This window comes from Kogia breviceps, chromosome 5 (assembly GCF_026419965.1).
Source record: "Kogia breviceps isolate mKogBre1 chromosome 5, mKogBre1 haplotype 1, whole genome shotgun sequence".
Taxonomy (NCBI): domain Eukaryota; kingdom Metazoa; phylum Chordata; class Mammalia; order Artiodactyla; family Physeteridae; genus Kogia; species Kogia breviceps.
In genome coordinates, this window is record NC_081314.1 from 63,022,000 (window position 1) to 63,047,608 (window position 25,609).

At 39.9% G+C, this 25,609-nt stretch overlaps 2 protein-coding genes across 24 annotated transcripts in view; one reads left to right on the top strand and one right to left on the bottom strand.

Moving 5' to 3' along the window:
• The window catches only part of USP13 (ubiquitin specific peptidase 13), a 122,265-nt gene extending 116,474 nt beyond the window's left edge, over positions 1 to 5,791 (top strand). For all 3 annotated transcript variants that reach the window (XM_059064577.2, XM_067034060.1, XM_067034062.1), the window contains one exon: positions 865 to 5,791. In XM_059064577.2, coding sequence (XP_058920560.1) covers positions 865 to 958 — 94 coding nt within the window. In that variant the 3' untranslated portion in view covers positions 959 to 5,791. The remainder of the gene's footprint in view (positions 1 to 864) is intronic.
• A 2,679-nt stretch (positions 5,792 to 8,470) lies between these two features.
• Positions 8,471 to 25,609, bottom strand: part of PEX5L (peroxisomal biogenesis factor 5 like) — a 538,178-nt gene continuing 521,039 nt past the window's right edge. For 13 of the 21 annotated variants that reach the window (XM_067034079.1, XM_067034076.1, XM_067034078.1 and 10 more), the window contains one exon: positions 8,471 to 20,011. In XM_067034079.1, the coding sequence (XP_066890180.1) occupies positions 19,807 to 20,011 (205 nt within the window). In that variant the 3' untranslated portion in view covers positions 8,471 to 19,806. The remainder of the gene's footprint in view (positions 20,012 to 25,609) is intronic. The other 8 variants (XM_067034072.1, XM_067034070.1, XM_067034077.1 and 5 more) reach the window with 1 other exon arrangement.

The window sequence follows — 25,609 nt, forward strand, 5'->3', positions numbered from 1 at the left end:
TAACCTTGCCCTCTCCTGGTAGGACGTTGACCTCGTACTGCAGGAGTGACTGGTTCCCAGTAAGGAATCCACTGTGTTCCTTTTTGGTGTGTCTTTTAGTCTTGTCTTCTCAACTTGATTAATAAAAGTTGAGCACAGGAACTTGATTTATAGTGAATCCTTTTTATTACCAAGCATAATAGCTCTTTTAAAAATACTTTTCTTAAGAAAAATAGCTTAATTATAATTTAAAAAGCCATGAAATTCATTATTAGGAATTTGTAAAAATACAAAAACATACAGAGAATGTGTTGTTTGGAAGCCTAGAGAGAACCATTGTCTGTATTTTGATACATTTCTCTTTGTTTCATTGTTTTCACTGGGAGAGAGGGTATGTGTATGTCCTATTTACAACTTTTCTAAAAGCTTAAAGTTTGTACACAGTAGGTACAATTTTGTAACCTGCTTTCTCCCACTTCATATTATATTGTGATTATTTTCTTACTTTACCAGATATTCTTCAAAGACATTTTAGTAGTTGTATAATAGTTCACTGCATGTCTATTTACTTGTGATTTTTAGCTAGTTTTATACCTAAGGCTGAAAAAAACACATACTTCTTTGACTGAAGTTCTGAGGCCATCTATCGATTTCTACAAGTGAAAATGTTTGGAGGCTCCTTAGGAACTACTTTTTGATTGAACTTGAGAATAAAAAAGCAGTTGTAATTTCCCACCAGCATTCTGTTTCTTTTTATACAACAGACTTGAGTTTGGTTTATCTTAAACCATCTTGATTATTTTAAGTATGGTGCAGTAACTTTCTCCTGCAAAGTTTCCTGGAACTGACTTAAATCCATCAAATGCTTCTGTCTTTTGTTTTCAGATGGGTGATCTACAATGACCACAAAGTTTGTGCCTCAGAAAGGCCCCCTAAAGACCTGGGCTACATGTACTTTTACCGCAGGATACCAAGCTAAACCTCAGACGTACAAATTGGCGAGAAGAAGCCATACACCTTTTTAATTTGCCAAAAAAAAAAAAAAAAAAAAGTAAGAAGTTGGGACAGCCAGACATGAGGGAATACATGGGGTATTTATAGTTTATTTAAAGAACATAATTTGACGCCTTCTGAAGTAGAACTGGGAGGAAATTTCTATTAGTGATGATACACTACTGTAGATAATTTTTCTTTTTATAAATGTTTAAGAAGAGGATGGTTAAAAAAAAAGTATTCCTGTTGCTGGTGGGGGATCTGCCACTGGTACATCAAAAGCAGGAAGTGCCATCAGTCCTCTGTTTTGCTTTGTGGCCTCCAGAGGAACCAAGTAATGGGGCCAGTTGTGTCGCCTACCCACCATAAACAAAAAGCCCACTTTCGTTTCATATCGAAAATCAGTAACTGGGCTGGGCTTTATTTGTGACATAAGTTTTTTCATGACACACAATGATTTCTGACCTCTCCAGGTAGAGTAGATTAGAACGTCTACAATGAAAGATATTTTTAATTTAATCATATCAAAATTCATAATACGAGTGTGTGAATGTGTGTGAGAATGAGAGACCGAGACCTGTGTAGTCAACTAGAAAATCTGTGACGGGTTGGTTTTTAAAGGTTAAAATAGTTGGTAGTAAGCATAGCTGGAAAAAGCAAGTCAATATTTTAAAGAAACTCTAACTCAGGAACAGTTTTAAAAATTAGTTCCCCGCTTAGATTTTCAGGCGTAAAAAGGGCTGTTGTCCCTTTCAGTGCTGTCCAGATTTCAGTTGGGTTTGTGACATTTGGTCGTATGAACGCAGATGCCCCCAGCAGCACAGTGTTGTTCTTTGCCAATGGTAGATGAATTCTGTTTCTCAGCAACCCTTCCCCCAAGGCATAGTCGTGTGTACTGTTAGTTAAAATAGCTGATCTCTTCTTACGATGACGCATGACAACTCCCTGGAATCATGTTAAGTGCCCCAAATTTGTCTGTAGTTTTCTCAGCCCCCAGCTCTTTGCTTGCCTTCATTTCTGTGTGTTCTGGGGCCAGAGTCTCATCTCTGCTCTTTGTTGGCTAATCACCTCCTGACTTGTCTTCACTGCTTATCTGCTGTGACCAAGTGTGATCTTCAGTTTAAGGGTTTCAGATGCAAAGAAACTTTATATGACACTATGAAAGACCATCGTTTCTGTTTCGGTGTTTCAGCATTTTAGTTGCAACCTGGGATTAGATCAGAGTTTCAGATGTGATGAAAAAGTGGAACGATAGTGCTCTGTAATTTTCCTACTGCTCTGTACCAAATGCTAGGGTCTCTGGAATTTCTATTTCAGATTATTCAGTCAGATAAAAAAGGACTTACTGCTGTCTGCTTAATATGCATTTGGTTGGTAGAAAGGATCTTTCTGGAGACTGTAGGAAAATAAAGTAGAACCAACTAGGTGAAATACAGCACAGAATTCCACAGTTCTATGAAGTCCGGAAGTTGGATTATGACATGTGAGTTATGAACAGTCAGGGCTCTGGTTATGATTGGGGCCCTTCTCACAGGAGACATGAGCAAAGGATGCAGAGCCCAAGGCCTGTGACCCGTGGACCTGGGTGCGGCCCGTAGCTGGGCAAGTCCCTCATCTTTCCTTATGTGCACAATGGTGTGATGACCCCTGCCCTCTCTTTCCAACTGTGCTTTGAGGATCTGGTGAGATCTGATACGCTGACCCTTTAAAGAGCAGCCGGTGGTGTGCCCAGTGGGTGGGCCCTAGTAGAGCGGGCCTCCTCTTGTCCCTCCTCTGACGTCATCTTCAGTTCGGGAACCAATGAGATTGGCAGAAGACGGGAGCTCATGGGGTCATAACTCTCTACTAAACTCTGCCCACTGGTGTCACCTTTTCACATTGTCTTGGACACCCCAAAGCAGCCCCGCTCGGTGACACGAGTCCCTGATTCCTGCAGAAACCCCCATGCTAAGCAGCCTTACGGAGTCCCGTCTCCTTAGGGCTGAGTACCATAGAATAGTGACTCCAAACACACATCAAAAGTGACTTCTTTTCACCGCTATTACAAAGTGAAGGCCTTTTCTGGGGGTGGGAGGGGGATTGGAGCTTTGGATTGAAATGTGGACAAAGATAGCATGTGTATTTTAAGCAAATTAAAACATTTTATAATAAAATTTTGCAAAGTGAATGGTGTAAAGTCAGTATATAAGATTACAGGCTACACATTACTTAATTCATTAAGCAGAAAAAAGAAATCTAGCCCTTTTGATACCTAAACCTATCGTAAGAAAGTGGAATATGGCTGCCTTTTTTTTTTTCGCCTCACAAGACAAAGGGCTATTTCTACAAGGCAAAGTTTTGTATATGTGCTATTCTTTATTTCAGATTGAGAGTTGGGAAAACTGGAGCAAATATTGGTTTTCTTTCATGCTTATAAATGTATTTGTATATCTTAATATATTCAAGGCAGGCTTCCCTGGAATCAAAGTGTGGAATATACTGCTTAATTTTACACATGTATGTAGATGAGATTATTTATGACTGAAAACTGGAATAATGTGTGTATCTTGTCAACTGATCATCAGCCTGTTAGGAGTCTTCTGTGTGAGGTGTGGTGGTGTAATTGTGAAAGTTCTCACCGCGTGGGTGTATGTGTGAAAGAGTACTTTCTTCCTGTAAATATCTTTTGATATCCATTTGTGCAAAATCCTGATGAATGTGTCTTTGGAAAATACAGCGTTTCAAAGTTTTTGTTTTGTCAGTTGATCTAAATGCCCACATAACTAATCAGAAATCTAGTTTGGTTCAAATTGGGATTTTTTTTCAAGGGGAGAAAAAGTATGGAGGAAGGACTATTAAAGAAGAGTCATGTTTTAATGCCATTTTATGTCAATGTTGCTTTAATGTTCTGAATTGACTTGCTGTTTTTTCCCACCTACAAGAGAATGTGCTTGCCTTTCCCCCGTGTTCACCGTGGGCTGTAGGGCGTAGCGTGAGCCTGCTACTCCCAACATTGTTTTTTCCCTTGACCTGAACTGGATGGAGCCTTACCTGCAATTCATGGTGAGAGCACCTGCGTTTGTAGCCCGACTCCACTTCTAAGTGGGATGGGGCCGAGTCGCTTTACCTCTCTAGGCCTTTTTCCTTAAAATGAGTGGGTTAGACCGGATAAGCTCAGAAGTCCCTTTCTGCCCTAACATTCGGTTCTATTTTTATTTTCCTGCAGTTACTACCTTGGTCAGACATGTAAGATGGGAGGGATCACATAGAAGTTAGATGTTATGGTTCTGGCTTGTTAACAGCTCTCGCACCCCACTTTAGAACCTGCCTCGTTTTTAGTGTTTGCCACCCCAACTTCTAGTCCCAATTTCTTGGGTAATTACTTTCTTTGGTGATTATCCCATTTTTTTCTCCCACTCCTGAAACTCTCCACTTCCCAGTCGGTAAGGTACTTTGTTACCATCTTACTCAAAAATGAAAAATCTATTTAAAACACCTCCTGCCCTGACAAACCTCAGAACTACCTTCTGCTAACTCTGTAACCTTTCTGGAGTATTATCTTACTCTAGTGGAGTTATATAGCTATGATCCTCAAATAAGTTTTTCTACCACAGAAAGGATGTCTTTTCATCTGGTAGGCATCACTGTTGCTAAATGACATCCACGTGGGCCATCAATGGGGAGATGGCCAGTGTTGGAAGCAGGATAGGGGGGGATAGGATTCGATAAAATATGATTCTATCCTTCACCTAAGGTCAAAAATCCTAGGTTACAGAACAAGATTCTGTACCCTTAAGTTGATGTATAAGATCACCCACACAGTGTCATGGAGATTCCCTACTCAGTAAATCATCCTGAAAGAGTTTGTGTTATAATTCTCTCGATCTGTGCTGTTCAGTACAGTTGTCCATGGCCACATGTGGCTAATGACCTCCGGAAATGTGGCTTGTGCACGTTGAGGTTGTGCTGTACACAGGAAGTGCACGCCAGATCTGGAAGGCTTGGTACCAATAAAAGGGAATGTAAAATATTGCATCAATATTTTATATTGATTATATGCTAAGATGACCATATTTTAGATACATCAAGTAAGATGATATTAAAGTTTCACTTATTCCTTTTGATCTCTTTTTAATGTGGCTACCAAACAAATTGAAATTAGACACGAGCTGTACTTCTGTTGGACAGTGCTCTCCAGACCAGGTGACGTGAGGAGGCAGCGAGGTGCCGTGGGTATGGAAGGGGATTCTGCGAAGCATCCAGACAGACAGAAGCAGCACAAACATTTTTTTTGGAGTTGGGAGCAATGTGAGGCACAGAATGCCTTCCAGAAAGCAGATTTTTCTGCATAAGAACCAATATATATATATATATGACCCCAATTAAAAACCAAAAGCAAATGAGCCCAAACCCTGTTTCTTCAGCTTTGTCTAGAAGCTGCCAGCTCTGCATTTATTTTTCAGGCATCTTCCAGGTGCCAAGGATGTTATTAGCCACATGAGGGTGTTGGGCAGATTTGTTTCACTTTGGGCAACATTCTCTTGTGGTTTCCCCTCCCCCCGTATTGTTTTGTCTGTTCAGAGCTGGGTGTGTTGAAATACCGTGCATATCTGGCCGCTCCTCCTGGCCTCAGCTGAGGCTGATCCTGTGGCCCGCGCCTGTCTGCTTGGCAGGTTTTGATGTTGGCGCCTGAAAGAATTTGTGTTTATTTTGCACTAATCACAGTTGTAGTTTAAAATATCTCAAATGTTTTGGGAGACTATTTGCCTGTGATGGAAAGAGAGATGGATGATTTACTGCTTCAATTGTTTTAAAATTAAAAGCTATTCTCACAATCTGAGGTCCCCTTTATGGCTCTCTCTCTCTTTTTTTTTTTTTTCTTTTGCAAAATGCCACGTAAACCGATTCTGCCTTTTTCAGGTTCTTATCCATCAGTGGAACAGGTAACTTGAGACAGTGACTAATTTTATTTCTTTTCAGGGTTTCTTTGTGTGTCCCCGAGGCTGCTAGGTCCCATCAGTAGTGGAATATCCTCCATGGCACGAAGTTAGCTCTGTGAAGGAGGGGCAGGGCAGGTGGGAGTCTGCTGTCTTTCTCTACTGGGTGCCAAGTTGAATATTGGAATCAATTGTGAGACCTTTCTGTGGTTCCCTGGCTCTCAGTTTGCTGGTGGCTTCCTTAATGCAGGTATAAGCAGAGTCAACCCTAGTTGCATCAAGGGATTTCAGCATTTTTAAGACATTGTGTTTCTAGGCTGTATGAGTTTCCTATTGTTGCTGTAAACAAATTACCACAAACTGAGTGGCTTAAAACAATACATTTATTAGGTCAGGGGTCTGGAAATGGGTCTCACAGGGCTGAAAGCAAGGTGTTGGCAGGGAAGCCGTAGGAGAAAATCCATTTCTTACTTCTTCCAGTTTCGGGAAGCTGTTGGCATTCCTTGGCTTATGACCTCCTGACAGCATTGGCATCACTCCAGTGTCTGCTTCCATTGGCATATCTCCTTTACTGGCTCTCCTGCCTCTTTTTTTTTTTTTTTTTTTTTTAAAATAAATTTATTTATTTATTTATTTTTGCCTGCGTTGGGTCTCCGTTGCTGCGCACGGGCTTTCTCCAGTTGCGGCAAGCGGGGGCTACTCTTCGTTGCGGTGCGCAGGCTTCTCATTGCGGTGGCTTCTCTTGTTGCAGAGCGTGGGCTGTAGGTGCGTGGGCTTCAGTAGTTGTGGCATGAGGGCTCAGTAGTTGTGGCTTGCAGGCTCTAGAGCGCAGGCTTAGTAGTTGTAGCGCATGGGCTTAGTTGCTCCGTGGCACGTGGGATCTTCCCAGACCAGGGCTCGAACCCGTGTCCCCTGCATTGGCAGGCGGATTCTTAACCACTGTGCCACCAGGGAAGCCCTCTCCTGCCTCTTTCTTACAGAGACCTTCGGGATTACATTGGCTTCACCCAGATAGTCCAGAATAATCTTCCCATCTCAGGATCCTTAACTTAATCTTAGCCGCAATGTTCCTTTTGGCATGTAAGGTGATTAGGATGTGGATATCTTTGGGGGGGGCCTTATTTTGCTTACCATATAGGCTAATTACTACTTAAAATACATTTATTCAGTGCTTAAAACTTTTAAAAGAATGAACCAATGTATTTTTAAAAATCCAAGTGAAATGACTGACATCAGTGTTGTGCCATCTGTTTTGGGGAGGGAATAAGAGGAGAAGGAAATGATGAGGGGATAGTGAGGGGTTGTTTACCATTCAGAGAATTGTAAACTTTTAGGCCAGTGTTTGCAAGCCAGCTGCTGTTTACATTCACTTGATGTATCCCATCGTGTCCAGTGGGAGAGTTTACCAGTGTGTGTATGTGCCGTTTGAACTCATGGTCCAGCTTTTCAAACGTCGTCAGTGGCAAACTTCAGTCACAGTGGAGAAATTTAACAGGCAAATGGTGAGTAATTCTCATCCCCATGCAAGCAATTATTTAAAAATCTACTTTCAGTGAGGTAGGGAGGCAGGGTGGGATAAGTGCCAGGGTAGAAACATATAGACAAGTTCAAATCCTGTTCCCAACCCAGACTAGCTGTGTGACTTTGGTAAGCACTTAATATCCTGAGACTCAGTCTTCTCATCTGTTCAGTGGGCAGAATAATACTTGTGATGAGTTATGTAAAGCATCTGACAAGTTTGGTGGGCACAGGATATTCTTACTCTGGTATTTTATGTCATCATTTTAACACATATAGCGTTTTGAGTCTGGAGGTTTTGACCCATTGTTTCAGTCTAAAAACTTAAAAAAAAAAATCAATTATACCAACAATGATGACTTTTTTTTTTCAAAAGTATTTTTCTGGAGATAATTCCATTAAGCAAATTTATTTTGTTAATCTGTATAGCATGGTTCATCATTCAGTAACTACTAAACATGTATGTGCTAGGCATTGTTTTTCTTAGATGTATCAGTAAACAAAGTAGATATGGATCTCTGCCCTTGCTGAGTTAATTTTCTACCAGGGAGAGGCAGATACTAAACATAAGAAATAAGGAAATGATGTTAAAAGCTGTTGAGTTCTATGGAAAAAATATGTAGATCAGTGGTAGAGGTGCAGGTTGAGGTGCGAAATCAGGTACTCAGGGGAGGGCCTGATCAGGGAAGGCATCCTTGGGTGAGGAGATTTGAAAGAAGACTTGAAGGAGGTGAAGGCGTCATCCGAACATGTTTAAGGGAAGGCTATGCTTGACAGAGGGACTAGCTGGAGCAGTAGCTCCCGGGTGGGAAAGTATCTGACATGTCAGAGAAGCAGCCAGGGGACCAGTGTGGTTAGAAGGGAGGGAGAACGGGGGGAGACTGCTGGGAGAGGAGGAGAGAGGGGGCCAGATCGTCTGAGCCCGGGAGGCATTGGAAGGGCTTGACCCTCGGGTGAGATGGGGAGCCATTACAGGGTTTTGAGCAGAGCAATGACCTGCTCTGACCAAAGTTTCAGGGAGGTTCTTCTTTGTGTAGCTTAGATGACAGAAGGGCAAGGACAGAAGTAGGGGCTACTGTGGTAAGCAAGGGGAGAGGATGACGCTCGGGTGGATGGAGGGTAGCAGTGGCGGTAGTGTGGATGGGCAGATGCTGGATACATTTGAACGTAAGGCCAACAGAATCTCCTGATGGACAGGATGTGGGGTATGAGGGAATGAGAGTAGCTAAGGCTGCCCTTGAAGTTTTTGTTCTGAGCAATGGAAGAACATAGTTGCAATCAACTAAGGTAGGAGGGTGTGGTGAGGGTACAGGCGGTGGTGGGGAAAGATGGTCAGGAGTCCGGTTGGGGGCATGCTGAGTTTGAAATGCCTATTAGACCTCCGTGGCTGATGTCGAGTAGGAAGCGGGACATATGCAACTCTGGACTTTGAGAAGTCTGGACCGTAGATCTCAAATTGGGAGTGGTTGGTATCTAAGTGGTATTTAAAGCCATGGCATGGGTGGGATCATCCGTGGAGGGAGACAGGAAATAGAAGAGGTCCAGGGACTGAGCCCTTCAACGTAAGTCAGGGAGCAGATGAGCCAGCAAAGGAGACTTGGGACGAGTGACCCCCACTGTGCACAGAAACCAAGAGAATGGTGCCTGGAAGTGGAAGCCCAGTGAAGAAAGCATCTTGAGGAGGTGAGAGTGACCAAATAAATGTGATAGGTTAAGTAAGATGAATTCAGTGTGAGATTGATCCACTTGGAGTCATGTGTGGTCTCCATGGGAACAGTTTGGGGAGGAGAGGCACTGCAGAAAATGAATGCAGACAACTCTGGGGAGTTTTGCCACAGAGGAAAGCAAAGAAAGTGGGGTGGTGACTGATAGGGGAAGTGGGTGGGACTGAGAGAAGTTCTTCCTTTTAAATATGAGAAATAAGATGGTCACACAGAAAGTACAGTGTGGGGGGATGTAGGAGGGTGAGGGAAGAAGAGCTGATCTGCTTTTCTTGAACAGGCAAGAGGTGATGGCATCTGGTGCCAAAGTCAGAGCTGACTTTAGGCAAGGCCTGGAAGACCTGTTATGGGAGGAAGGCAGAGACCTAAGTGCAGATGCCACGGTGAGGAGACAAGGAGACTGAGTGCCGTGAGTCTGGGAGTTCTTTCCTGCCATCGTTTTCTAGGAAAGTAGGAAGCAAGGTGTCCAGCCTTAAGAGGGAGTGTGTAGGAGATGTGGGATGGGAGGAGAGAGGAGAAGGTAAGAAGAGTCACCCAGTTGAACTCTTCCCAACTTTGACATTTTCCCTTCTATTTTAATGAACTTACTTTGTTAACAGTTCTGTAAATTTTAGAAGGACAGTCTGTCATCAGTTTTTCAGTCCTCATCAATTTTCCTCTATTATAACTTTTGCTATTGCAAATTCCCCTTTGCAGCCATTATTTCCACTGAGTCCAGCTTTACCAGGTCAAATTTTGCAAATCTAAATTTTGCAAAGACGATTTTGTTCTTCTTGATCAATTTTTAACCGATAGCAAATTTTACTATGAGCAGCGTTAGCCACTGTCTTGGAAATTTCTCTCAAGCCTACTGTTTCCTAGGTCAGTTTTTGCTGTTCTTTTAGTATTAAATATACTCTTTAGTCTGTTGTTAATCTCTAAAACCTTTTTTTCACCTGGCACAGTTTTTGCGATTATGTTAATTATTTGCAGAAACATTAATTATGGACTGGATACAATTATCAGTAGAGCAAAGGCTTATTAGGACCTGGGTGCCCGCTGAAGTTTAAACGGCAAAATAGAAACACCCGGCCAAGGAATCCAGCACATGGTAGGTTTCAGTAAATGTTCGCTTCCTTTCTATTTCCCTTTCAGAGAACTGGGCCTGGGAAGGCTGTACTGCCTAGATTCCACTTTTCTAAACTCAGTGGGCAAACTCAAGCAGGGTGCCTCTTGAGAACCAATAGTTTAGTTCCACAGGGCAAAATACTAAAATTAACCATTGATGCCTAAAGTCCTGATTCCGTAAGTTGATTACCAGGCAGCATGATTGGTTATGTGGTGTAAGTAAAGGAAAAATAACGCCAGTCCTTTGTGAGCCCTGAAGTGCTGGCTAGGTGAGGTATTACCTTAAGGAGCCCTGTAAGGAAATGTAAAGAACTATTCAAACCTTGGTCTGCTTTTGAATACACACACGGAGTGAAGCAGCTATCTGAGGAAATTAATATTCATGTTTAAAAAGTGGTGGGGGCGTAGACATAAAAAGGGTTTGAGTTATGCGAGAGGTGGGAAGAGGAGCACTAGGTAGACAGAACTTTACTGCATATAGAGTAACAGTGAAACAGGAAAGAAAGTGGTACAGCTTGATTTCACAGAGAAAAGAGAATCCCACCAAGGTTAAGTGCTGCCTCAGGTGGAAAGAGAGGGCAGTGAAGAGGGAGAGCTTGTCCCCAACTCCACTTGGCTGGCTTCTTGTCGTTCAAGTCTCAGCCCAGATGTCAGGTAAGAGAAACCTTTCCTGACCACCTGTAGATGAAGGAGCCCCAGTCACTCTCATACGTTACTTGCCTTGTTCTTCTAGCACTTTGCATTGCAGCACATGGCATCCTTATTTGTTAAAGTATTTGTTGAGCTCTCACAGAAATCTAAGCTCTTCAAGGGCTTGATTTAATTTCCACTGTCCTGCACTAGAACAGTACCTGTACTTAGTAGGTGCTCAAATATTTGACAAAAAAAAAGACCCTAAAACAAATATATTTTAATACTTTTATTCTAAAAAAAAAATCACAAAATCCAATTTCAGGTTAAATAATATTTTAGTCTTTAAAAATTAACAAAGGAGGAAGATCTTTGTTTTGTATCTAAAAGTGCATTCCTATTTCCAGATAACTTATGCAAAATCATAGGTAGTGATATTCAATAAAAGGACCTTTTAACCAGTAGTACAAATTGCATTCCATTTGATTTGAAGCAATTCTGATCCCCATATCCCATTTTGAAAGATTTCTGAAAAGACCTTGAAGCCAGAGAAAGTTTATTTGAAAACATAGTTTAAAATTGCACAAATATACAATTTAATAATGTGAAAAAGGGAAGGAATAGTAGTACAAAAATACTACCTTAATCTTGGTACTTTGCAAGTTAGAAGCCAATGGAGTAAATTAAACACATCAATATGACAAGAGATTTTTATGGTAGTAATTTTATTTCAAAGAGCAACGCAGGGGAATACTAAGATGAAATCTTAATACCCAACAGAGTTGTGCTATGATATATAATATTTCACTAAATACACAGGTACCTTATCATGTAGTATGCCAATAACTTATGCCCCCGCTTCCACTGCCATTAATTTACTATAGGTCACTTAATTTGGATTGGTTTTAATTTAAAAACTCAATGTAAACATTTAAGGTTAATTTTTTTTGTTATCTACTGCAGCTTAAAAATGAAATCCCAAGATTGTTAAACACTATTGAGCATGATAAGGAAGCATCATAGAAGAATTTGTCTCAAACAGTATTTTAGATTAGATATGCAATATTCATAGATATACAAAATATATAGAAATATCTTTTCTAAATAGTTAATAAATGCTTGTTATAGTTTGTAAAAAGTTTACTAAATTAATCAGGTTTATTTTCAACAAATGTAAACAAATTTGGGCAATGAAAATTGAAGAGGGTTTGGGTTAGATGATATGGGGATGGGGAATTGAAAATAATTGGTAAAATTTAGGTTTGCTATATTTCCTTTACTGCTAACAGTCATGAACATATTTCTCACGTGGCACAGTTCTTTTGTGGTATTTTTATGTATCTCAGTGAAATACTCACTGAGTGTGTATATTCCTTAGTTCTTTTTGTGTCATACCATTTCCCTCTCCAAGAAATTCAAAGAAAAGACACACTCACACAGACATTTTATTGGTGAGCAAAGGACTGCCTCATTTTTTTTTCATCTTAATATTATTTTGAGTGCAGGTTTCTAAGAGTGTCCCAATGAGCCTGTCAGGGTTTTGCTGTGACATTCTACAGTGCTACAAGAGTTCTCTCTTGGAGAGCAGTCCTAAGAAAATAGTTCTGAGATTGAGGATTGGGGCACTTGTCTCCAGAATGTTATTTTGATATTTCTGCGGAGGGTACCGGTAGCGGAAACTTTATTCAAGGCAAAATGGAGAGTTATGTGAAATCTCACACATTAGTTTTCTGTTTTTTTCTCCTCTTAGCTGTTTAATGCCTCCACACAATGGTCTTGGCTGGGTGCTTGGGGGATTCTGTCTTGGAGCTCGTCTGCATGTGTGTTGGGGGGTACGAAGTGGTGACAAAGCTGTCGCTAACTAACTTAAGACACCCCCATTGTCTTACTGAGCTTTGTTCCCTCCATTTCTGGTTTCCTTGTCCTTATTTTTTCCTGAAGCTGGGGCCACAGAAAAGGTCAGTGGGAGGACTTGAGAGTTGGTTCTGAGTGACCATGAAATCACCTCATCAACCCTGAATTTCAGTGCTTTTAGACAGATTGACCAAGTCCAGTTTCTCAAGGGATGTGGGCCCAAGTAGCTCACTTACCATACAAATAGGCCCGTGGTGTGACAGACACCCCACACACTATGTGACATTTGTGGAAATTAAGGCCCCATGTCCACTTTGCCTTATGATGGGTTTTCATGTACCTGACATTACCTTAACCTCCCCACCTTATTTAGAATGTCAGCATTTCTAAATTAGAAAAGCTCGAAATGCACTATTCAGAATTTAGAACCCAAAACTGTGCTGAGGCAATCAACATGATTTTGTTCAGTAGCATTCAGACACATGGCTTTTGTTTCTATTTTGCATCTGTTGTGCCTCAACTGGTTTTTAAAAATCGTTTGGATGTCTAAATATCTGGACTCCTCACAGGATTAGTTTGGCACTGGCTGCAACACTGCATAAATCAGCCATGTGAATCTCAAGGATAGGATATTTAAAAGCAAGTAGAAAAACTAGAACACAAAGTTCATGAACAAGTTCCTTGTTCAGAAGCAAGGAAAAATAAGCTAACCTATGAGACTTACTTAATCATGCACTGGGTAAATTTACATTCAGTAAAGTTATTTTGCATGCTTTGGTTAATATCTGAGTAGGTAGATTTGCAAGTGCTAATGCATGCTTTATTTTGGTATGTGAGGTTATATGTTTTACTTCTTTAAAACTGCCTTTTTACAAACCTTATGCCAGAGTTCATCTACAAACCCTCTTAAAAAATATATAGATCTGTCTACTTCTTAGTTCAAAACAGTTTAATTTCAACCAGTTCTATAAATACTGAAATGATAAGGAAATGGTGCAGTAAAATCTGGCGAGGGAATATATTTGAAATTATTTTACAAAGTTGAAATCATGCACTGCATGTGTAATAATTTCTAAAACAGAAGGCCTCAAAAAGATGGCACACAAATTAAGCCTTCAGAATACCCTGTTACTAGAATGCTTCTAGAAGCATTTCAAGCAATAAAACAACCACAACAACTAACGTATTACAGTCCAGTCGATTCAGGGACAAATGAGGAAGGGACACAAAATAACCATCTTGCTTTTTCTCTCTATTCCCAAGGGGCTCACAGACAAAGTTTATGGTACAGAGTTTGGGAGCTCCTGTTATAAGTAGGACTAGCTACAGTTGTGTTCAAGTCTTGCTTGTATAGCACAAATATACTAGAAAGATTTATCTAATATTAATATCTAAATATGGTGCTAAGATTTAACATAATAGTTCCTTCAAAGAAAAGAATGAGGCAAGTGGCAGAAACCTCTGAAAGTGAGTGGGTACTGGACATTCCAACCCAGTTAAGTATCACAAATTTGCCATTCTAGTTGAAACACAGATCGACTGAGAAAGCACAGCTCATAATTTTCTACTAACGTTTCCTGGTGGATAAGATCTGCCTTTCTTTCAAGGAGTCATGGGGAGTGAGCTTGGGAGAAAGCAAAGGGAATGATGACTCAAGATGATTGGCCCAGTAAGTGGATGCCTTATATCTCCTTTTCCCTAACCCTCCTCCGCCTCACTGTGAAGGTACAGGAGCACATGGAAATAGCTCACTAGACACAGTTATATTTTGAAATTCAGCAGTGGTCACTGGCCTTCTCTGCATTTTCATCCCATTGACTAGTGAAATTGGTCCTCAAAAGTCATGTTTATGAAATTGAGTGGTCATTCTAGTAAAGTATTACCATCCTCTAAGAGATCTTAGGCTATTTATTACTCAGTAACACAAGAAAAAGATACTCAACGCCTTCCCAGAATGCCCCAGAAGGTAACCCAAAACACCCTACCCTTTCAAATGGAAAGAGTAATTTAAATGACAATTTCACACCACGAAGGTATAAGATGCCAGAAAACGGTGCTGCCTTAAAAAATTTGTCACAGTTTAAAAAAAATGTATACAATAAAGACTGTTCTAAAATCTTGCAACTTTATTTTTGGTGGTGCCCTGATTTCTATAAACTTTCATGTGCTTTCTAGTAACTGTTTTTACTAAATTTTGTTTAAAAGTCTCATTGTATAAATGAATTTATTTACAAAACAGAAGCAGACTCAGATTTTGAGAACAAACTTATGGTTACCAAAGGGGAAATGTGGCAGGAGGGATAAATTAGGAGCTTGGGATTAAAATACACACACTACTATATATAAAATAGATACCCAACAAGGACCTACTGTATAGCATAGGGAGCTCTACTCAATGTTCTGTAAAAAGCTATATGAGAAAAGAATCTGAAAAAGAATGAATATATGTATAACTGAATCACTATGCTGTACACCTGAAACTAGCATCATTGTAAATCAACTATACTCCAATAAAATAAAATAAAAATAAAATTCAAAAAAGTATTATTGAAGGAAAGGTATCCCATGCTCTTGGATTAGAAGAATTAATATTGTTAAAATTGCCATACTACCCAAAGCAATCTACAAATTTAATGTGATCCCTATGTAATTAATTACCCATGATATTTTTCACAGAACTAGAACAAATAATCCTAAAATGTATATGGAACTGTAAAAGACGCAGAGTTGCCAAAGCAATACTGAGGAAAAAGAAGAAAGCAGGAGGCATAACCCTCCCAGACTTCAGACAATATTACAAAGCTACAGTAATCAAAACATCATGGTATTGGCACAAAAACAGACATAGGGATCAGTGGAACAGAATAGAGAGCCCAGAAATAAACCCACACACCTACAGTCAATTAATCTTTGACAAAGGAGGCAAGTATATAAAATGGAAAAAAGACAGTCTCTTCAACCAGTGGTGCTGGGAAAGTTGGACAGCCACATGTAAATCAATGAAGTTAGAACACACCTTCTCACCATGCACAAAAATAAACTCAAAATGGCTTATAGACTTAAATATAAGATGTGACACCATAAAACTCCTAGAAGAGAACATAGGCAATACATTCTCTAACATAAACCGTACCAATGTTTTCTTAGGTCCGTCTCCCAAAGCAATAGAAATAAAAGCAAAAATAAACAAATAGGATCTAATCAAACTTATAAGTTTTTGCACAGCAAAGGAAACCATAAGCAAAGCGAAAAGACAACCTACAGACTAGGAGAAAATATTTGCAAGTGATCTGACCAACAAGGACTTAATTTCCAAAATGTACAAACGATCATACAACTCAACAACAAAAGAAACAACCCAATCGAACAATGGGCAGAATACCTAAATAGACATTTCTCCAAAGACGACATCCAGATGACCAACAGGCACATGAAAAGCTGCTCAACATCACTAATTATTAGAGAAATGCAAATCAAAACTATAATGAGGTACCACTTCACACTGGTAAGAATGGCCATCACTGAAAAGTCTACAAATAACAGATGCTGGAGAGGGTGTGGAGAAAAGGGAACCCTCTTGCACTGCTGGTGGGAATGTAAGTTGGTGCAGCCACTATGGAGAACAGTATGGAGGTTCCTCAAAAAATGAAAAACAGAGTTACCATACGATCCAGCAATCCCACTCCTGGGCATATATCCAGAGAAGACTATAATCCAAAAAGATACATGCACCCCTATGTTCATAGCAGCACTATTCACAATAGCCAAGACATGGAAACAACCTAAATGTCCATATAAAGAAGATGTGTTACATGTAAACAGTGGAATACTACTCACCCATAAAAAAGGACGAAATGTCATTTGCAGCAACATAGATGGACACATTATCATACAAAGTGAAGTAAATCAGAGAAAGACAAATACCATATATCAGTTATATGTGGAATCTAAAATATGACACAAGGGGAGGAAGGGATAGTTAGGGAGTTTGGGATTGACATGTACACACTGCTGTATTTAAAATGGATAACCAGCAAGGGCCTACTGTATAGCCCAGGGAACTCTGTTCAAAATTATGTAAGAACCTAAATGGGAAAAGAATTTGAAAAAAAAATAGATACATGTGCTTGTATAACTCAATCACTTGCTGTACACCTGAAACTATCACAATATTGTTAATCAACTATACTCCAACATAAAAAGTAAAAAAAAAAATACAGGAAAAAAGATACAAATCAAAAGAGAAACAGACTCAGAGATCAGACTTGTGATTGCAAAGCGAGGTGGTGGGAGAGGGATAAATTAGGAGGTTGGGGTTAGCAGATGCAAACTATTATATGTAGAATGGATAAACACCAAGGTCCTACTGTAGCACAGGGAACTATACTCAATGCCCTGTGATAAATGATAATGGCAAAGGATAATAAAGAATGTATACATATGTATGACAATCACTTTGCTGTACAGGAGAAACTAACAGATCATTGTAAATCAACTATACGTCAATTTTTTTAAAAGTATTGAAAAACTCCTTGGGCAACAATTCTGCCCTTGTTGACGGGTTAACAGCCTATGAAAATCTTGGTTCTGACTTATACAGGTGTCTTGCAGAAAATCTTACTGAATGCTCTGCACATTACCAAATTATGATGGGAATGGAAGGTTGTCTCCTCTAACACAACTCTTTGGAGCTTGAAGTTACTTTGTATTCCAAAAGCAAAATAAAACTTGGGCAGCAAAATTTGCCACCGCTTAGCAACAATCAAATCAAAACATCCCACATTTACCCTACTGTCAGTCTTTAAATTGTTACTGATCTCATGTAGGTAGTGCCAGCAAGGCTAAGAAAACAGCCTATCGTTATTGCAAAATTCCGTGACTGTTGAAAGTATAGCATGGTATCATAAATAGAACACCTGTAAAGTTTGCTCCTAATGGACTATGATGGATGCACATCAGCTGGCCAGCCAGTGAATGCACAGGGCTTGGGAGGAGGAACATGCACAGAATGGATGCTATTCTATCAGGGATATTCAAGCAGGCAGCTGTCATGGGTTGGAGACTGGGCCCCAAGAGTCCTTCTCCAGACTGAGTTTCTAAGATGCTAAAATTCTAAAGGATACCATTTATTCTTTAGAAAATATTGTTGAGCTTTATCTTGCTTCTCAGACTTCAGTGAAGGGGAGGCCAAGCCTGGGTTGTGACTCCTGTCCAACAGTGAATGCCTTGATGCCCTGCCTCCTGCTGGCCAGCTGGAGGCATCACCTAGCCCAGGTGGGCTTTGACATGAAGATAAATGCCTGGCACCACCACAGTGCCCTCAACTCTTTGTCTTTATAAACTAGAATAGGTTATGATATATGGAAGCCTCAAGTACTTGTGGTTTCATGTGTCCCTGGGACCCCTTCCTACCCCCCGAGACTTACAACATAGTGGAAGAGAGCATTTCTGCCTGTACCTGGAGTTCGATGTCTCAGCACGTATATACATTTCCTCTCCCCTCTCCCGGTAGAAGCTAACTCCGCAGTCAATTATACTCTTGACCCAAATGCTGTTTTGCAGGGTAACTATAATCACGAATGTAACCAGCTATTAGTAACCAAAGAATATGAAGAAAAAGTTGGGATCAGATTGCTTTGGGGAAGATTCTGGAAGAAGGAAGGAGATACAATAAAGAAGAATGGGACAACTTCCCAGGATAAATTACTAGAATTGGACCATCAGTGAAATTACATTTTGGTTACCATTTTGCAAACAATTTTTCTAATTCTTTAAAAAATGGTGTCTTTCCAACTAATCACCAAACTCCCAACAGGCACAAAATGCTCTGAAGAACTGAGTGGAATATAACCAATTAAACATCACTGCCAGCAGAAAATTCCTGATGCTTGACAAATGTTCAAAGTGAAAGCCAGGCATGCATCTTTCATATTAAACCACTGACATTCAGTGAGGTTCAGCTAGAAAATATTGATCTTCTATCACTTAGAATGCAAAAGGGTGAGCAGTGCAGATTATTATGGAACTAAGAAAACATAATTTTAAGGAAAAGATGTATTTATCACTCTTAAATACTATTTAAAATGTTAACAATTTAAAAGGAATATTAACTGTGCAGAGCAGTTAGAAAGCAAGGAAAATACGACATTTAAGCAAGTTAATGTTAACTCAATAGAAATCACAATATCATCAAACTTTCTTCCTGCACAGAACTTGTGAAGAGATACTACCTTATCTCTTGCTTAAGTTCATACAGTCCCAGAAAAGCATGTGAATAAGATCTGTGTTTGACCTACTACACCCTATGTCATATCTGCTTTAAGAAAAATGTTCCTTCAAAACCCTACGCTATGAAAAACTATTTTCAGGAATTGTTATTTGGTCCGTTGATCAAACAAGGCTGAGTTCCCTAATCTTTTACCTCCAAGTTAAAAATTGGAGCAACAAAACTCCAGCAAGGCATAAATATTAAAGTGCATATATACAATCCCAGAAAAGTTTTGATTGGGAAGAGCAAAAATTTCTAGTGCAAAAACTGCTTTTGCCAGCAAAGCTCCCTCTCTGGAATCAAAGGGCAACAATAAAAGTTAAAATTGGAACAGGTTTAAGCAATGCCTCTCTTCAGTCAAGAGTTAATATATGTGCATGCACCTTGGCCCAAACTATGTTCAATCTGGTAAAAGGGGGAATTTCAGGGGACAGTTCAGAAACACAATTCCCTGATCCAAGGCAGTGCTTTCTCCAGGTGTCCCATGAGCAAGTTCCTTAGATGTGCCATCAGCTGCAAGTGGGGACAAAACCTCAAAGAACAAACTTGCAGTATGCTTGCAGCTTGTGAAGAGTATTCACACAGTTACTTAATCTTGGTTTATGTCTATCAATTCTTCTTCTGAGCCCGAACTTGACTGTATAATGTTTTGTGCTTTTGGATCTGAACAGAGACTGGGCATTGTCTGTAGGAATTCCCTTGGGTTATATCACTATAGCCTTTTGAACATCCGTTTTATCCTTTTTGGAATTCATAATGAAATAGTTTTGCATTTCTCAGTACAATTACACAGATCAGGGATTCTTTTTTTCCTTTTCCTTCAAGGATCCAAGTTGAAAGCTCTTAGGAGGACATCCAGGTCACCGAGATTAGCTGCCTGGAAGAGTTCCGGTTGGTCCATCAGAGAAAGGGCAATTCTGAGGGCAGCCCAGATATTCCCAGAGATTGCAGGATGAGGAACTTGCTGTTGATTCCTGCTCTTTCTTTGCAAACTGAGGGCAGTGAGAAAATTGCTGACCGCTTCTCTAAGAGGGTAGAAAAACAGGCGTTTAAAAATGCAACATTTCAGAGTTAGCAAACTTAGAAATAAATAAATTAAGTTATCTTAGTCTAAAATCCTAAATCACCTCTCTGGTGTTTTGGATTATCAGGTGAACAACCTTCTGATTCTCTCATTATTCCTCTGTGGAAAGTCATTGTTAAATATAGTGAAGTCAGAAAGAAAAAAGGAGAGCAAACTTTATTTGAGGTATGTCCTGTGGGACAGGAAGAATAATAGCAAAACCATTGCTAACTCATTAATGCATTTGATTTTCCCCTACTCCAGGAATGATATGAAGACTTAATACATCTGCAGATGTGATTTATATAACCAGAGGAGGCATCTGGCCTTACTCAGAAACGAAGTAGCTTAGCTTTTCTCATTAGTTTAAGTTTTCTCAAAGTTGGAGGCAGCCGGGCTGAGTTGAGTTTGTTATCAAAGCAGCTGGACTTGGATCCCAGTTGTTTAGCCTTATGCATATTTCTTCTCCAAGCCTCAGTTTCCCCAGCTGTATTACAGGGAGAATAAAAGTCACTTTAAAGCCTTGCTGTGAGGTGCAGCTGAATCATTTATGTGAAAGCTCCTATTATTAAGTTAGGTCAATAGTTCTTCACGTGGTCTGGGGAACTCTGGGGATCAGTGAGGTCAAAATTATTTTTATAATGCTGATGTCATTTTACCATTTCACTCTCATTTTCTCATGAATATACAATGGAATTTTCCAGTGACTATATGATGTGTGATATCCCAATAGATTGAATGCAGAAGCAGAGGTGAGAATGTGTCTTCTATAAGCAAGATATTAAAGAAATTTGTAAAAAATAAAAGAATGTCACTCTTTTCACTAAACTTTTGGAGAATAATTTTTTAAATAAAATATATAATTTATGTTAACATGTAATTAGTTTATTATTATTTTTAAATGCATCTCAAACTTTTGTTTCTAATATGGTAAATATTGATAGGTATAACCCACATAAACAAAAGCCCCTTGAGGTTCTCAATAATTGTTAAAAGTGGAAAGGGGTCCCAAGAATACAAAGTTTGTGACCCACTGAGTCAGATGCTGTCCAAAGGCCTAGCTCCCGTGGTCCATTACCGTGCTCTGTCACTTGTGTGCCCGGTGTACCTGCCGGGACTGCCCTCTTCAGCTTTCCTGTCACCTAGGAATGTGTAATATGTATCTGACAAACTTGTCTCTGCTAAGAATGACGCCTCTTTCACTTGTATCTTCTTTACTCTTCTTAAAAGCTTTTCACATACTTGATCTCATTTAATCCTCCGAGGTAGTCACTGTTAAGCATCTGGTAAGAAACCATAAAGAAAGCGAGGCTGTGGGGCTTCCCTGGTGGCGCAGTGGTTGAGAGTCCGCCTGCCAATGCAGGGGACGCGGGTTCGTGCCCCGGTCCGGGAGGATCCCACGTGCCGCGGAGCGGCTAGGCCCGTGAGCCATGGCCGCTGAGCCTGCGCGTCCGGAACCTGTGCTCCGCAACGGGAGAGGCCACGACAGTGAGAGGCCCGCGTACCGCAATAAAAAAAAAAAAAGCAAGGCTGGATTTCTGATTCCAATGCACACGATCCAGGCATTTGCTCATCTATATTGTTAGATCTGCTCAGAAGTAAAGGGCAATTGGGGAATGGTTGCGCTGTAGGTAGCAACCTGGGTAATGGAAGGGAGTGGGTGTTCTCATCAACCCTCTTCTGGGTTTCTTGTAATCAAGGAAGAGAAGAGGATTTATAGCAGATACACACGGAGAGTTTACTTTGGAGGCCCTTTCTGGCTTCCTTGGCACAGGAAGGCAGCTCGAATGACAGTGACTCCCAATTCCTCTCATCATCCTAGGCCTGTAAGAACTCTGGGGAAGGAAGATGCTGGAATGCCCTCCTGCATGCCCTCCCGCACAGGCTGCTCCTGCCCCGATGTGCGGCATTGGTCTCCGAGGGCCGTGGAGAGTAACAGAATAGTCGAACCTGTTAGCCTCCTCAAGCAACTCCAAGTTTTCTCACGAAGATAGTCTAAACCTTTTCCCCAGCTTGAGAACTCAGAGGCCTTTGAGGGGACTCAGAAGACTGTACGTGTACAAGTGGGAATAGTTTTCAAATGTTACACACATATATGTGTGAATACGTTTAAATTGTTTTAAATGTTATGTCATGATTAATAAAAAGCACATTCATTTAAAAGTATTCATTTTATAGTAGCTTTCCCTCATTATACTAATACTAAAAACATTACATATCAAATGGGATGAGATTTATGTTTTTAATTAAAAAGGGGTCCTTACTTTTGAAAAGCTTTTTTTTTGTCTAAGTTCTACTTTGAAGTTCCTACTGACAAAAGGGTAGCATTTTAAGCTCCACCCAGGTTTCACACCAATTTCCTCTCCTTATTTCAATCGTATACAGTAGGAGGAGAGGGCTCGCCTTTGACTCTGTATAGAACGTGTGAGATGACAAACAGTGCATGTTATAGCTACATACACAGACACCTGTGGTTCTTGAGGGAGAAGCCCCAAGACTGGTGGATACCAACTCCTGGCTTTCTTCTGGGCCACATCTCTATTGAGGGTTGTTATTTCCTAAGCACCCACTTATATCACAAGTGAAACTTATTTTCAGATGCATTTAAGGCTTATGTCTCTCTTGATGGCCTTTTTTTCTCAGGAAAAAATGCAGGATGTTTATTACTTCACAAAATTTCCCATATCCTACATGACAATAAAAGACCCACACATTTTAGCCAAAACACTTTGCTGTTCCAAAGTATCTATTTGATTCAAATGGACAGACTTAGCAAACAAGAATACAGGATACACAGTTAAATTTGAATTCCAGATAAACAATGAATAATTTTCAGTATAAGTATATCCCATGCAATATTTGGGAAATACTTACCTTAAAAACATATTTGGTATTTATCTGAAATTCAATTTAGCTGGGCATTCTGCATTTTATCTGGCAACCCTAAAATTGACTAGCTCTTACACAGGAGACTTCCTGCTTGAGATAAAAAATTCACACCTCAACAAAGTTTGTCCATTTCTACCTATTATGGATTTTCATGGCCTCCTGCAAATAGTTGCCCTACTGAGTCTTACATCTGTGAATGTCAAGAAAATATTTTATTGGCCCCTCAAGTATTTTTTTCTACACTGAGGAGTTACAATTAAAACTCATTCTGAAGCTTTAGAAAATTTACATGCTAAAGGAGGCCTTTCTAAAGCGTAGTGTGTAAATCAATGAAGTTAGAACACTCCCTCATACCATACACAAAAATAAACTCAAAATGGCTTAAGGACTTAAATATAAGATATGACACCATAAAACTCCTAGAAGAGAACATAGGCAAAACATTCTCTGACAAACTGTACCAATGTTTTCTTAGGTCAGTCTCCCAAGGCAAAAGAAATAAAAGCAAAAATAAACAAATGGGGCCTAATCAAACTTATAAGCTTTTGTACAGCAAAGGAACCATCAACAAAACGAAAAGACAACCTATGGAATGGGAGGAAATGTTTGCAAATGATGCAACCGACAAGGGATTAATCTTCAAAATATACAAACAGCTCATACAGCTCAATATCAAAAAACCATACGACCTAATCAAAAAATGGGCAGAAAATCTAAACAGACATTTCTCCAAAGACGACATACAGATGGCCAACAGGCACATGAAAGGATGCTCAACATCGCTAATTATTAGAGAAATGGAAATCAAAACTATAATCACACCAGTCAGAATGGCCCTCATCAAAAAGTCTACAAATAACAGGGACTTCTCTGGTGGTGCAGTGGTTAAGAATCCGCCTGCCAGTGCAGGGGACATGGGTTTGAGCCCTGGTCTGGGAAGATCCCACATGCAGTGGAGCAACTAAGCCCATGCACCACAACTACAGAGCCTGTGCTCTAGACCCCGTGAGCCACAACTACTGAGCCCACGTGCCACAACTACTGAAGCCCATGCACCTAGAGCCCATGCTTCTCAACAGGAGAAGCCACCGCAATGAGAAGCCCACGCACTGCAATGAAGTAGCCCCCTCTCACCGCAACTAGAGAAAGCCCATGCACAGAAACAAAAACCCAATGACCCAACACAGCCAAAAATAAATAAATAAATAAATAAATAAATAAATTTATTAAAAGAAAAAGTCTACAAATACAAATGCTGGAGAGGGTGTGGAGAAAAGCGAGTCCTTATACACTGTTGGTGGGAATGTAAACTGGTGCAGCCACTATGGAAACAGTATGGAGTTTCCTTAAAAAACTAAAAATAGAGCTACTGTATGATCCAGCAATCCCACTCCTGGGCATACATCTGGAAAAGATGAAAACTCTAATTTGAAAAGATACATGTATCCCAATGTTCATAGCAGCACTATTTACAATAGCCAAGACATGGAAGCAACCTAAATGTCCATTGACAGACAAATGGATAAAGAAGATGTGGTGTGGTATACACACACACACACACACACACACACACTGGAATACACAAATATATATATATATATATACACAAAAAATAAAAAAGAATGAAATAGTGCCATTTGCAGCAACATGGAAGGACCTAGAGATTATCATACTAAGTAAGTCAGTCAGAGAAAGACAAATATATGATATCACTTATTTATGGAATCTAAAAAAATGATACAAATGAACTTACTTACCAAACAGAAACTGACTCACAAGACACAGAAAACAAACTTATGGCTACCAAAGGGGAAATGTGGGGGAGAGATAAATTAGGGGTTTGGGATTAACAGATACACACTCTATATATAAAATAGATAAACAACAAGGATTTACTGTACAGCACAGGGAACTATATTCAATATCTTGTAATAAACTGTAATGGAAAAGAATCTGAAAAAATATATATCTGAATTACTTTGCTGTACTCTAGAAACTAACACAAAATTGTAAATCAACTATACTTCGATTTTGTTTTAAAAAGGCCTCCTTTAGTGAACTCAATATGTCAATGTGTATTTATTTACATCTCTCCTTGCTCCAAAAGAAGGGCCTAAGGTGTCATAAAGTACGTAAGAACCAACCCTAGTCAGTGAATAAAGGTAGTAAAGATAAAATCAGGTTAGGGAAATCAGACAGAGCCAGGAATGAAGCTAGTATATGGAATGGCCAGGACAGATTTGACTCCAGCCCTTTGTGGAGCTGCGGAGGGCCTCTGCAGTGGCACATTTCACAACATCCACAAAATAAAACAAACCAGCTGCTCAGGAATCACTCAGCTATTCTTGGTTTTGACCTAAGATCCTCATAGAAGACAGAGTGTAATCCAGTGACTAATGTTCTTTCTAAGATCCTTTGAGTATAAATGCAGCAACCAGTTTCTAAAGCTTCAATATTTGCCAGTGGCACAATGCTCTAACACAGTTCAGAGACAGCAATTCTTCAGATGTCAAGATTGCAATCCAGTTATGCAGCTCTCTCATGATTTATCTAAATAATAATAATCATGATGCTGATGGCAATGGTAATACTCATAATAATAATGCCTACTAGGTATTGGGCATCTGCTATGTGCTAGGCAATTACATTTAACCTGCACAATAATCCTGCA